Raw genomic sequence first — 13,963 nt, 5'->3', positions numbered from 1 at the left:
GTCAGGTTTAATATGTATTTGTCCTAAGAGGTGATGAATACCTGTGCTCAGTGTGGAGTACATACTTTTCAATATAGTTCATGTGAAGAAAAAGATGATCTCTCTCTGGTCTTGGTTGTGCATGGTTGGGAAGTACTGCCTACAGAGCGATGATTGTCAGAACTTAATACAGGAAATCCAACTCATCTTTTCTCCTGAGATTAAACAGACACATTGATAATACAATGTTATCATTACAATTACATAAACCCTTTGTCTCTGGTAAAACATTTTCAGCTTCAGCAGTGGAAGACAAACACATCTGACTGATGGGGAAAATAGAAGAAGTCGATGTAAATCAGCATTAAGCTCTGGTATATTATGCATGGGCTCTTACAAATAAACAATAGAGCAATAGTGGAACACAAGTTGTACAAGAACTAGTTAATGGAGTTAATGGTACACTGAGCTGAGAGGCTGCTACCTGCAGCACCTGGGACAGCTCCACAGCCTTCAGCAGGCTGGGGAAGGGGAGCTGTCCAAGTGCTGAAGCCGGGACACACATCACTGATGGTCACAGAAAGCAGGTCTGTTGTAGCTCAAACTGAATCTTTTGTGTCCTTTGAATACCAGTTGGTCTTTTGCATTGTGTCCCAAATCCACACTACATACTATTTGTATACATTATACCAGTGGTGGAAGAAGTAGTCCGAGCTTTTGCTTAAGTAGCAATGCCACAGGGTAGAAATACTCTGTTACAAATAAAAGTCCTGCATTCCAAATTTTAGTTAAGTACAAAAGTACTTGCATCAAAATATACTTAAAGTACCAAAAGTAAAAGTAGTCATTATGCAGAATGGCCTGTTTCAGAATAATGTATATTATATTACTGGATTATAATTATTGATGCATTAATGTGTTGAATTTTCCACTGGGGTTCTGTAAAGTCTTATCTTAAGCTATAATAATACATAATTAATTTGTTGATTATATTTGTGTCAATCAGAATCTATAGTATAAAGTAGCAGTACATGGTAATACAGTACAATTAACTCAAAATTGTACTTAAGTTTCTTTCCACCATTACATTATACAGTATATAATGTAATCTAATTGTCATAGTTCACCATTTTTGCTTAGTATAGAAAGAATCTATACTAGGAATAGGAAATTGCACAACATAGACGTCAGTGTCTTTATAATGCGGTCTGCAAAGATTCCAAAGATTTAATACTTATTTTTTGTTTTGCTAACTCTTCCCAGGGTTGTCTCACCACCGTCCACAATTAGTTTTAACATTTTACAGCTTTTCCATTTTCTTTGTGCATTTTTTTCCTGTGTGAACAGACTAGATCATATGCAGTACAGACAACTATCAGCTGATCAAAAATATATACATTATGACACTACATTATGAAATTCAAACAAATCTGTACTTAAAGCAGTTACAATGGACACATAATTCAAAGTGATTTTTATTTCAGTCAGGCTAAATCGGCTTTGATACCAAAGAAATGTAAAAATAAAAATAGTACAACAAAGTACATAATTTTACAAATACTCATAATGGAGGTCTGACATATCAGAATAATCAAATAAATTCAAACATGTCACAGTCATAACAAAAATAGAAAAGTCAATACAGTACATAGAATGCATTAGGAGCTATATACTTGAAGTGTTTGCTATACCATAGACTTTACAAAATTCTACTAGAAAAAACTCCCAGTACCAATGGAATATCAGGTAATATAAAATGTAAAAAAAATAAAATACAAACAATACAACAACAACAACAAAAAAAAAAACACTTGTGATGTGAGTGTGCATTCATACAGGTGCAATCTGCATGCAAATCTGCTTCAGTGTGACAAATGATAAAAGCAGCTACAGTTTGTAAATGATTGTGTGTGTCGTCGGGTTGACAGCAGCTGTTTAAAAACAACTTGTGAAGGATGATGTCACTGCCAAACGGCTCCTTAAAAGCTAGCACAAAACATCTTTGAGAAAAGGAATGCACCTTTATGATTACTAGTTTCATGTATTGGACTTAGCAGCAGTCAGTTTCCCGATAAGAACAGCATTATCTGACTTATCAAAAGTCAGTTTTTTCAAAATAAGAGAATCTGTCTGATGGAGAAATAATGTTAAAGACTGACATTATACTAAATGTTTTTGTCTCATGAGCCCAATTTACAGTATTTGCTAAGTTGTATATTGTTTCGTTAAAGTAACTAATAGAATCAGCAGTGAAAAGTTGGTTTTGGTGCAACCTTCAAGTAGCAAGGCCAAAGATTTTGTGCTAACAGCTTAATGAGTCAAAGCCAAAGTTTTTTTTGTTGGCAGAAAAATAAAGACTTTGTTTTATCATCTTTGTCCCACTGATTTAAAATGAAACAAAGATGGTTTACATGATTATGATAAGATCCATGTGGCCTTTGTTGTGTGTATTTCATATGATGGTGGACCTTGGCACTGACCGGCTCGCCTCAGGGAAACCTCTTCAAAAGATCAACGCTCCAATGGATCAGACAAAAGTACACAGACAAATGCCACTACAAAAGTCCACTAGTAACCAGAACAATAACAATAGTAATAATAGTAATAATAATAATAAGATTCCTCGACCATATACGTGGTGATTTTTTCTTTCTCCCACATTCAGGGAGTAAAAATAGATAATTTGGCAGAAAAGAAACTGTGTTGTCTCGACAGTCCGCACTGTGTCTGAGTGTGAAAGGGTGCAGATAATTAGCTGTGATGCTAATCCGTTTGCTCCTGGGAGCTCCCATGGAGACAGCAGTTACTATGGTTACTGCTTGCTCTCTGTCTCTGTATCTAGTGTGTGTAACAGTCCAGGAGAGAGTGTGTGTCTATACTGTATATACGCACAATATGTTATGTGTTTAACGGCAAGCCTCAGGGACTTTGCAGGCAGGTTGGTAGTGATAGTTTGATCCCCATGTTGACTGATCCCCCCACTGACGCTGTAGATATTAAGACTTCTAAAGCTGATCTGCGATCTGGCTCAGCTACATCTGGACAGAGCCCGGAGCTCCGGACTGAGAGGAGGTCTGACGTTTCCATCGGGGGTGGGGTCCCGTTAACGAGGGGGCGGGACTTGCTGCTATGACGTCACTCGGGGGCGGAGCTCTGGTTCTGCTGGTATATGGAGGCTTTATCCTTCAGCAGAGCCAGGCACAGGTGACAGCTCCAGCTCCCTGTAAAACACATAAGCACAGTGAGGCAGGGCTCAAGAACGGTGGGTGTCAAAATACATCATCATCATCATCTGCTAGTGAAGCATCACTATGAGGAAATATTTGTCTCCATTTAGAGAAGAATATGCATTATACTCTGTTGTCTGTAAACATCACAGCACACAACCACAGTGTCTAATTTAAGGATAACTGGACTGTCTAATCATTCAAATCTGTCGCATTCTCTGGTTCCAGCTTCTCAAATGCGATGAGTTGCTGTTTTTTTTTTGTTATATATCTATATATATATTTGGCCTGTGGACTGACAAAACAAGATATCTGAAGACATCACCTTGTGCTCTTGGGACCTCGTAATGGGCATTTTCACTATTGTTAAAGATTTTATAGATTCAACAATTATGCGAAAACATTATCAACAGATAAATTGGTAATTAAAATAATCGTTGGTTGAAGCCCTGGTCAACTGTGTGCAGGTCTTGTGGAAGAGGATACAGCAGATTTTCAGGAATGTAAGTTCTTTCAGCTCTGTTTTTGGTCTCCACCAACTCCTGAGGGAAATATCTGGCTCTTTAGCTGTTAAATGCTCCACTATGTTCACCAGCTAAACATTAAGCTCCATAAAACCGAGGGGAGCTGCAGACACAGGTGGTAGGTTCACCACTATAAGTGACACCTTTCAAATTGTTTTCACATTGTCATTTGATACTTTGTTATTATAGAAATATTGATAAGTTATTCTGCTTATGCTCTCTTAGTCACCATCCAAAGACAAAAATTGTTTTCTATTAGTGTTCTAAAGTATATTACAAATCAGGGTTATTAACCTTACTTTTACCAAAAGCCAAATTACATTTCTCTCATAATTGCCATCCCTAATTAACATGGACTAAGGCTTCTATTTACTTGCTACAGTGTCAAAACCATGCCATGCTGTTTCTTGGAAGGCTACCAATGTGCAGCAGGCCTTTAAAGAATGCATTTATGAGGAAAAGGGCACACACATAGTCCTGTGAAGACTTCTGAGAACTCTCTAAACAAATGATTAGAGGATAAGGCAACAGATCAGACCAGATGGATTGTGGGTGCCATGAAGATGAACACCGGCCTTTAACCGAGTACAAAGTGATAATATCAGGGATGTCTATCAACATGCACATGTCCTTTGAGTCGGTTAACTTCTGCAGTAAAGTGTTCGGTGTCAGCTTACCCTCTGGTGGTTCAGTCATGGGGGGACTTAGACAGTACATGTGGTAGCCTCGGTCGCAGTCATCACAAAACAGCAGCTGATCCTACAGAAACACAACATCATGTTCAGGCTACTGATTAGACAAGAGAAAATTCAACAAGCAGAGAAAGTGAGACAGTTCCTTCCAAAAACATCAGGCTGAAGCTGGACTTCCTGTGAAGTCACTGAACACTGCGAGTCATTTATCCAAATAGAGCATTACCACCAACTTATGTTCATGATGAAAACGCTGGCTGACAGCTGCAGTACTAATGACAATTAACATAATGGTTCATCAGTGGTTGATTTAAAATCCTGCAGTTTCATGAAGAGGAGAGTGCAATCTTATAATGGAAGCGAAGGGATAGTGCAATACTTAGCATATCCAATTTGTCTGAAGCTTAAGTTTTTGTGTTGTTTGTTTATTCACATGCATCATGGGTATTGTCGATTGTCTGTATTAACGATATTGTCGTCTTTATGTCCTTGATTTTGACGTTTGTAAAGCACTGGACCACATGACATGTATCCTCTAGAAGATAATAAAGTTGACCATGACCTTTTCCATCAACGGTAACTAACTTGCTTCATGTCTGACATGCACATTCTTCAACGGTGTGTGCATTCCTCTGACACAATGGGGGCAGATCTTGGATGGATAAAACACTGTTTTTTTTGTCAGCTCTGGCCAGACTCGAACAGAAAAAGCTGTCATCAAGGTATTAGGTTGTATGTTATTACTCACAAAACAAAACATCCCAAATGCTTCAATGACAATGAATGTTTGCACATGTGAGACCATTTATCACTTGGTTTCATGAGCTGCTGTAAAAACTCACCTTAAAAAACAAGATCGCTTAATGGACATAATATAAATGTCAAAGAACGAGACAGTGTTCCTTATGTAAACTAGGCTCGACAATTTCTTTAGCCGACGCCTGTCACCAGCAAGATTTTTTAGGAAACATGTTGGAAATATCATAAAAGGGGCTCACGTCATTCTCTGAGGTGCCGCAAACGTTGCAGCACTTGCATTCAATGCACTGCCAGCGGTAGGTCTTCACTGCAGCCATCATCACTGGTGTGAACTGCAGGCATGTTGGGTGGCCTGCAGGAAGGAGAGGACATTGGAGAAATGTTGTCAAGTAAGATAAAAATAACCATGAAAAGTGCTCTAGTTATGACCATTTAGTTGCTTGATAAGTGACTTGATTAGGCTCAATTGACTGTTTGCTAAAACCCCTTTTCTGAACAGCCAATGGCCAATCATAGTTTAACAACCGTAAACAGGCACAGCAGGGCTGTCAAGCTTTTGATTTCTCCCCATGATGATGTGGTGTGCATGGGGCTGTGGTGAGAGTGATAATCAGCATTTAAAACGACTAGCACATCCACTGTGCAGCATTTCCCCACTGTGTGGACGCCGGTCTTGGATGCTATCAGAGTTTAGGATAACGTTGCCAGCTCTGTCCTGCTCTTAATTGGATTTAGGGAAGTTTACACTCAAGCAACTCAAGCCAGTGTTACCAGTAACTAAGGGGTTGGGGCTTAGCAAACAGTCAATTAGTAATGAACATACCTGAGCGTCCACAGTCTGAGCAGGACACCAGCTCTTCTGATTGGCCCGTCTTCTGGTTTAAGGTGGAGTCTCCCAGACAGAAGTCACAGTAATCGTTGGGCAGTGCCAGCCCATTGGGACCCTTCTTAGTTGCTGAGCGGAAGAATGAGTGAAGAAACCATTCAGTGCACATTAGAACTGTCACTTTAACTTGAGTTATCAAGGAAGATGAGTCAAATATCACTATCTTCTTCAAGATGAATATGTCAAAACTGGAGAGTCACTGTTTGTCTAAGTGTAGTATAATACAGTTTATAAATCAAATGTATTAAACTTTAAAGCACAGTTTTACAAACCTGTTCATGTCACATCAGCCAACAACACCTTTATATCTCAGTAACTGGCTGATGATGTATTGAATTATGATCCAAACTAATGAATGAGTGACAACTGACAAAACGCACTTGTTGATTGATTGATTGGCTAACACGGTGTCGCGTGCACAAAAGAAAACAGCAATGCGATGGTTATGTTGAGGTGGGGGAAAAAATAAGATGGATGATATGCTGAAAAAAAAAAAAAATGCCAGGAATCCCAACTGTGCAAGCATGTTTCAGTCAGGAACATTGAGTCTAATCCCAAATTTGGGATTCAAAATGATCATGAAAATCAAAAAATGAAAGGAGCGGAACAAAAAAAAGAATGAGAGAGAGACTTCCCTTTTACAAACACACACATGCTACATGGCATGCAACCACACCTCCCTCCCCTCTCTCTCTGTCTCTCTCTCAGCACTAGAGAGTGACTCACTCTTCTGCTCCTCAGGCTGGCGAGGAGTGGGTGGTGCCTCGATCTCCTCGCGGTCCTCGCCCTCCTCCTCGGCCAGGTGAGAGTGTGTATAGTGGTAGCTCAGGCCAGGACGATTCTTGTAGCGCTTCCCACAGACTGACACACACACACACGGTCATACAAAAGTGTTAAAGTGATGGCGGCTAATTCTAACTACCGCCCAAAAAGGCCCAAGATGGAACCACAAAAGTACGCTGTTCATCACCTGACAACAGGCTTTATTGTAAAAAAAAAAAAAATTAAAAAAAAAAAAAAAAAAAAATTCACATGGTTAATTTTTGGCTGACGTGCTAGTAGCAAACTCATACAGAGGAGATGAGCATTTGCACAGTGAGTTACGGGAAGTTACAGAACACACACGGCAAAAAAATAAAAATTAAAAATTTTAAAAACGCATTCAGACGGGCAATTTCTATGCTGTCAAACTTAAGTTCCAGATGGGGTCTTTCAGATCACACCATGCATGGCAGAAGGGTTGTTTTTGTCTTTCAAAGCAAAAGCCTCTCTTGCTGACATGCATGACACATGGACGTTGCAAAGCAATCTTCTACTCACTGTCGCAGGCGTACGGTTTGTCCCTCTCCTCCAGTGCTGCAGCTGCAGCCTCCTGTTTTTTCTTGCCATTCTTGTCACTGCGACCCTATATGACCCATTTAACAGTTGAGACAGACAATACAACTGAAACATCAAATACATTTTTTTTTACTTTTTTAACTTTGTAATTTTCTAAGTTTAAATTCAACAAAGAACATAAGATTCAAAACAAGAACAGAAAGGCTATGATGAGAACACAAATATACACAGGTACAGATTAAGCCCATTATTGAAACAAACAAAGAAATAAGTAATTGTTAAATAAATAATAACAAATACAGATTCAAACAGCATCTTTTTCCTTAGAGTAACAATAACACAACACATGTATGTAGTCAGTTGCACTCTAAAAATGAAACTGGCATGTTGTGGTTAAGAAAAATCTCAAGGAGGATTAAAACTATTGTAATTATAGCAGTAAGTTTTACATATGTTGTAACTGCCACTATGGTTTTTTGATTTGGGTTGACAACCTGCTCAATTCATCAGTTTTCTGTTCTAGAAAGAACTGCAACAAATTGTGAAATAAAACATCTCTGAACCACAACATGTGATGAAACTGACCACAAATCTGTCCAGAAGCAACTCTGGCTCCAACACTGAAACTGACCATGATCATGATGACTGGTTTACGCTGATTCCACTGTGGTATTTTCATCCCGTACTGATCCTCTGGGATCCCATGGGGAACTGACTGCAGGAAAAGACATGGCACTCACCTTGGACTTGCTCTTGCCTCGTCTCTTGGGGGTCTCGTCCTCAAAGTCCTCGTCATCCAGGTCATCCAAGTAGTCGTCGTGGTCCAGGACTCTCTGCAGTGACAGGGTCTGGATTAGGTCTCACTGTATTGAATGTATGAACACTTCATTACATTTGAGCATGCAGCCAGAGTTCAATGCTTGGGAAGAACTTGCCCTCAAGTTCTTTAACTGTTTTGTCAATGTTTGTCATTCACATTGACATCAAAAACATGTTAACTATGTGTAATATAAACGTGTAGAGAGGCAGAATGTCTCACAGCAAAACAGTGGGTGCAGATATGTCAATACATATATATTTATACATGTTGAGAGAACAGATTTCAAGTCTCTCTTCAGGTGAGAATTTATGAAAAGAAGTACTGGAAGAACAGGTTGGTCTAACTGGTGCATACTGACCCTGTGATTCTATTCAAGGTTGTCACTCTCTGCTCTCTTCACTGAGCCACACTAAAGTCACGCTACATAAATTTACAAAAAAAAAAAAAACAACTGTGGTAATCTGATATTGTTAATTGTCAGTCTAACCTCTTAGGTTAAAAAACACAGAGGCAGTCTGCCAGTGGATATGTGGTTTGGCTGTGTAGCTGTGTTGACAATCCAGAGATTCAAGCAGACAAGTGAGAGAAGATGTTGATTTGACAGAAAACAAAGGGCATATTTATCTATCATTTTAAAGATTGTGACTGCTGCTATCAAGCTAGCTAGCTAGCTAGCATAATTCACCACAGTGAAGCAGCCGAGCCCTCTCAACAAGTGAACTGTTGTCTTTTGTCAACTAGCCAGCCAAAAGTTGGGTTAAACTGATCACTGTAAGCACTGGTAAAACGATGTTAATCTCACTGAATGGGAAATAAATTAGTTGACTAGAAAGTATACTAGCCCTACAAGTAGAAAGCGGTACATAATATCACCAATGAAAGCGAATAATCTGCTAGTCATTCCATTAGAGCGCTGGCTCAGAAGTGGTTGTTTACTAATGCGAGATAATAAGCACTGATAAAACCATTTTCATCATACTAATTTAATGCCAAATAGCTAGGTAGTTAGCAAATAAGTACACGAAGACTGTCGCTTAAGTACTATGCCTGTGTTGTAAATGTTAATTTCCTATACACTGAATCCATAACATGCGAGCGTTTTCGCAGTAGCCCATCGTCATCAGTTTATTGGCCCCGAGCAGTGGAAAATAAATCAATAACACAATAACAATAGTAGTTAGGAACATACTCATCGCGTTATGTTTTGAACACACCTGATGCAACTCACCAGCCCTTACTGTTGGATCTGTGCTTGAGCATCAACTGGTTCAGGTGTGCTAGAGCAGAGAGAACTGGAAAATGGGCAGGTAGGGGTGCCTGGAGGTCTGGAGTTGGGAACCCAGGGTCTAGACTACAGGCTATTATTATTATTATTATTAATATTATTATTATTATCATGAGCAAGCTTCTTTTTGTAAATAATTAGATGTTAAAATAATTAGACTAATTCAATGTTTAGACAAAGGCTGTGATATGTGTAAATAAAAAAATAATAATTTAACTATTGCAAATTGGGTCTTTAAGCTTTTTGGGCATTATCTATAGTAATAATAATGGTCCAAAATTATGTGAAATTGCATAGTTATATGTCAAAAACCCTAAACTTTTCTTGGGGGAAGACCCCCAAACCCTCTAAAATCCTAGGGAAAGCCCTGCAATTGTGGCTTTGGTTTCTAAACAGATCAGAAATGATTGGGAGAAGAAATCTGTCCTGCCTTGGGAATCACAGACTATGACTTTCTTGGAGAAATAAGGTAAGTTCCAGTCAAAAGCTAAAATCATCTTACGGATGAAAACATTGGTCAATAAATTGGAGGGCAAAGAATCAAAAAAACAGATAATTGAAAGACAACCTAGACCCATCTCCATTCTTTATCCTGTGCTCTAGTAACAATAGCACCACACAATAAAGACCTGTGTCCTTAAATGAAATGCTTTTAGAGTGACTGACGGTTTGTTTTAACCTGTCGAGTGTGATTGCCAGGTGGGCTTTGCCTTTAAATGCCTTTTCGCATTACGTATGTCTTTAGTTGTTCTGCCATGCTCTAGGTGTCAGTTGCATAGGCAGAAAACGAGAGTGTTCAATCAGCTTTGAGCCAGACCTTGCGAACACGCCCAGAGGACGTGTGAGTGGTCGCCGAGGTGGCAGGAGGCTCCACGGTTGCCGAATCATCCTCAGGGCCGCGGAGGTCCGACACGCCACTCCTCCTGTCGACAGGCTCCCCCTTCAGCAGGGCCTCCAGACTGCTGCCATCCACCGCCCCCAACGCATCACGCTTCAGTCCCAACTCCAAATCTGCTACACATACGAAGCAAAACAGTAATGCACGCATTGACATGACATGAACACAGCAACAGACAGACACACAAACAAACCAGTGCCTCCTACATGCGACTGTTAAATATGAACAGATATTTACTAAATATATCTATATAATTTTACTGAAAAAGTTCTACCAGCATGAATGAAACCAACCCCTTGACTGTTTTTGTGATGGGTGACAAGTTGTTCCACCAGAGTTGATACCTGCTTTGAGAGGAGGGAAAGCCAAGCGGGGGTCCTCAGGGGGATGAGAACGCCGTTTCTTCCTCCAGCGACGGGCTGGGTAGGTGTACAGCTGCCCCGGAGCTACCCCTGATGAGACACACAATGTACAAACAGAAGAACCGGCTGGTGAACTAAGTTTTGGTGTGATCTATGGTACTCTGAAAATACCTGGGCCTTTTTGCATCTTGTAAGGTGTGTTTTCTGTACAGATGACATGTTACAAATGAGAGTGGCATAATTATATTATTAATAAGAATATTTTTTCCAATACTGATTTACATCACGATATGGCAAAAATATCAAAAATCACATAAAACAAGAACGTCTATAACTAATTTTTAATTACAGTTTGCAGAGTATTTGAAAAACGATAACATGATCTTATTTTATTATAACATGATATAACTGAAGTGAAAGTCATTTAATGATAATATTGAATTATCATTCAGCCCTAATAATCCACCTGCACTCCGGTGTCTCTTTTCCATCCAGATGTAACAGTTGGACTGGGCTACACCAGTCTGAGAGTCCAGGAAAGGCATGAGGATGCTGCGCTCAGCACACAAACGGGCGTTGTAACTATGACACTGCTCCATGGCATCTCTGTAATACTGCTCTCCCAGCCTGAAATGTGGAAGTTGGACACTGACGGGTCAAATATCACAGATCAAATCATTGCTAGATCAATATTGTGTGAAACAAACTATCAATGTAATGTATGCAAATAGTATATGTAAAACTATGGTACAGTAAACTACATGCACTCTTACACTTCTGTAATCCACTCTCTATTGCCATACTTTTTACTCTTAAAATGGACTTGTGGTGTTGAAGTTGTTGGCATCATCTATTTCTGTAACCTCTTGGTAGATTTCATTGTGGTGCTTGTTTCAACATAAAAACATTACATACCCAAAAATAACAATTCCTTAAACTTTGAGTGCCAAAGTTCAGTCTTGACCTTGTGAATAGCAGTTGCCAAATTACTAGCTTTTTTTGGAGCTCTCAACTGCATCAAGACTGTCTTCTTCATAAAGAACTCCATGATGTTTTATTGTAAAAATCCTTTCAATTTGTTTTTTAAAGAATTATGACCAAGGCATGTAATAAGTAGCCTAACTAGCCTATGTAATAGCGACACTGTTTTACCTCTAAAAATATCTTTATTTATATACCAATGTCTTGTTACGTATGTGCCAACATATACGAAGATACCAATAGATCTACAGTAAACCAATATCAGCCGATATACATTAGCCTGGTCAATTTATCAGTTGTATATCATTCACTGTAATTCATAATCCTCACTTCCACCGCTTTGTGATTTATTAACATTTTCACAAAAATAACACGGCAGCCATCTTCGGTGTAACTAAAATAAAATGAAAAATAATTACTATGGTACACGAGTAAGTGCCCTTTCTCACAAATACAGTACTTATTCTCGGCTTCACTCTCTAACCAATTTGTCGCATTGTTCTACCAGAGTGCTCACACACTGTTCCTCTGACTGCACGATCTCTGCATTTATTAAAAGGACACATAACCAAGCCTGACTTCATTACAATGCCTAACACCAACAGTAATGATGGAGGGATGTCAGAACAAAAGGTTGATTGTTAGCAAGCCTCTCGTCACAACAAAGCACCCGCCAAGCTGACAGGTTACTGGATAAATGTACTCTCTCCTTCATCTGCAGGCGGCTGGCTAGCAACAGTTTGGATATATTGTGTTTAACACCACCTTAAACGCACCCCTGAGTAGCTAAGTTAGGGATGAGTAGTGGCTAAAATACAGCTCCACAATGGGTTCGCCTCATTTATATTTGCCCACAGCTAACAAGCTAACCGTAGCTCAGTGGATAACGTTATTCTCTTGGGATAAATATTGTATTCAAGATTGAGGATGCGATGTTTACAGTTTTCTGCACTCTGCAGTAACATTATGATTAATCAATTATACATTCACCTCTGTGTGGCTGCTCGTTTTAGTCTTACAATAAATAAAGGTAAACTTACACTTTCACAACACTGTCGACGGCCGCCGCCATATTTGCTTATTGCGGTTGTGTGAAGTGCCACTGCGCCTGCGCACAGACGTTAGTGACCTTTACTGCCTCCCAGGGTGAAAAACATGAAGTGCACATTAAACAGCTACTACATGAGCCTGTTGATCAATGCAGCAGGCAATAAAGCCCTTCTCTCTGTCTTTTTTTTTTTTTTACAGGTAATAAGATTATTATTTTGATGAGACAAACGATATTTAACAAACTCAACTTTTTCCCCACATCTTTCAACTCCTCTTTTTCATTAGGATCCCTTAATTTCTTCCCACAGCCATGCGTCCAAAAACCCAACAATCCTATTCAAACTTTTCTCTACTATTGTCAAGGCTGGATTACCAACCTGGCAAAGTGGGCAGCTGCCCAGGGCACCAGATCTTTAGTGGCCCCAAAAGCACCGGTTCACTGTTTGTCAGGTGGTGTTTTGGTTATTTAATTACTTGCAAATTTGTTAGAGAATGTGCACCATTAACGTACAATATCAACTGAGTCCTCCATTATTATGTAATCTTGTGGCCCTATCTTGTAGAGGGGCCTTGTGTAAAAATCTAGCTCTAGGCAATACCACAAAAAACTTGAAAAAAAGGGCCAGAATCACGAATATTGATAGCGACTCTTTTTTGCAGTATGTTGGAGGGGAGAACAGTGTATCATAATTTATGAGGTGAATGCATCATAAGCTACTTCTTGATACATTTTCATTACAACTAAGTGATTTGCCAAACACTAGGCATTACATTTTACTATTCTCTTTTAGTTCTGTTAATCACATGCATATTAAAACACAAGACAGCTTTTGATTATAAATAAAGAATGTATATTGTGTGAATTATCTGAACTAGCAAGGTGATTGATGTGCATACATGTGCACAACAGCAGCAGAGAAGCAAAGAGTGCCCAGAACATAATCTAACATGAGGCAGATCCTTTTTCTTTTCTTCTTGGCATCAATTCTCTTAAAGCTAATATCAATACTAGTTATCTAGTTATTGAAGCTACTTAGATAGTACCGAACACAAGTAAAAATAGTCCTAACACCTTTATCATTTTAGTTTATTTTGTGCCCAAAATAAAGAGCAAGATATTTACTTTATTTGTCCCCATGGGGAAATTTGGTTTGCACTCTAC

General features: G+C 39.2%; 1 protein-coding gene across 5 annotated transcripts; it reads right to left on the bottom strand.

Annotated features, from left to right (window-relative positions):
• Positions 1 to 1,441: 1,441 nt before the first annotated feature.
• Positions 1,442 to 12,944, bottom strand: dpf2l (D4, zinc and double PHD fingers family 2, like). 5 transcript variants are annotated; one of them, XM_044205195.1, is made up of 11 exons: positions 12,792 to 12,944; positions 11,237 to 11,397; positions 10,702 to 10,860; positions 10,328 to 10,524; positions 8,146 to 8,238; positions 7,388 to 7,472; positions 6,794 to 6,928; positions 6,005 to 6,136; positions 5,421 to 5,533; positions 4,408 to 4,489; positions 1,442 to 3,200 (listed from the first exon to the last, which is right to left on the bottom strand). In XM_044205195.1, exons 1-11 carry the CDS (start codon positions 12,821 to 12,823, stop codon positions 3,115 to 3,117), a joined length of 1,275 nt encoding a protein of 424 aa, XP_044061130.1. In that variant the 5' UTR covers positions 12,824 to 12,944; the 3' UTR covers positions 1,442 to 3,114. The 5 variants fall into 5 exon arrangements, with proteins under 5 accessions (XP_044061130.1, XP_044061131.1, XP_044061132.1 ...); XM_044205196.1 differs by having other exon boundaries at positions 10,328 to 10,521; XM_044205197.1 differs by having other exon boundaries at positions 10,753 to 10,860.
• Positions 12,945 to 13,963: the final 1,019 nt, after the last annotated feature.

The sequence above is a fragment of the Siniperca chuatsi genome, linkage group LG8, assembly GCF_020085105.1.
Source record: "Siniperca chuatsi isolate FFG_IHB_CAS linkage group LG8, ASM2008510v1, whole genome shotgun sequence".
NCBI lineage: Eukaryota > Metazoa > Chordata > Actinopteri > Centrarchiformes > Sinipercidae > Siniperca > Siniperca chuatsi.
Note: the sequence above shows the minus strand (reverse complement) of the source record. Positions and strands in the feature narration are given on the sequence as shown.

What these genes read in the sequence shown, in the direction of transcription:
- dpf2l (XM_044205195.1), bottom strand. Translation starts at nt 12,823, where the DNA reads ATGGCGGCGGCCGTCGACAGTGTTGTGAAAGT. An exon ending in CCTCTGGGCGTGTTCGCAAG is followed by an intron (nt 8,239 to 10,327) that starts GTCTGGCTCAAA and finishes CTGTCACTGCAG; the next exon opens with AGAGTCCTGGACCACGACGA. An exon ending in CATGACTGAACCACCAGAGG is followed by an intron (nt 3,201 to 4,407) that starts GTAAGCTGACAC and finishes TGTGTTTTACAG; the next exon opens with GGAGCTGGAGCTGTCACCTG.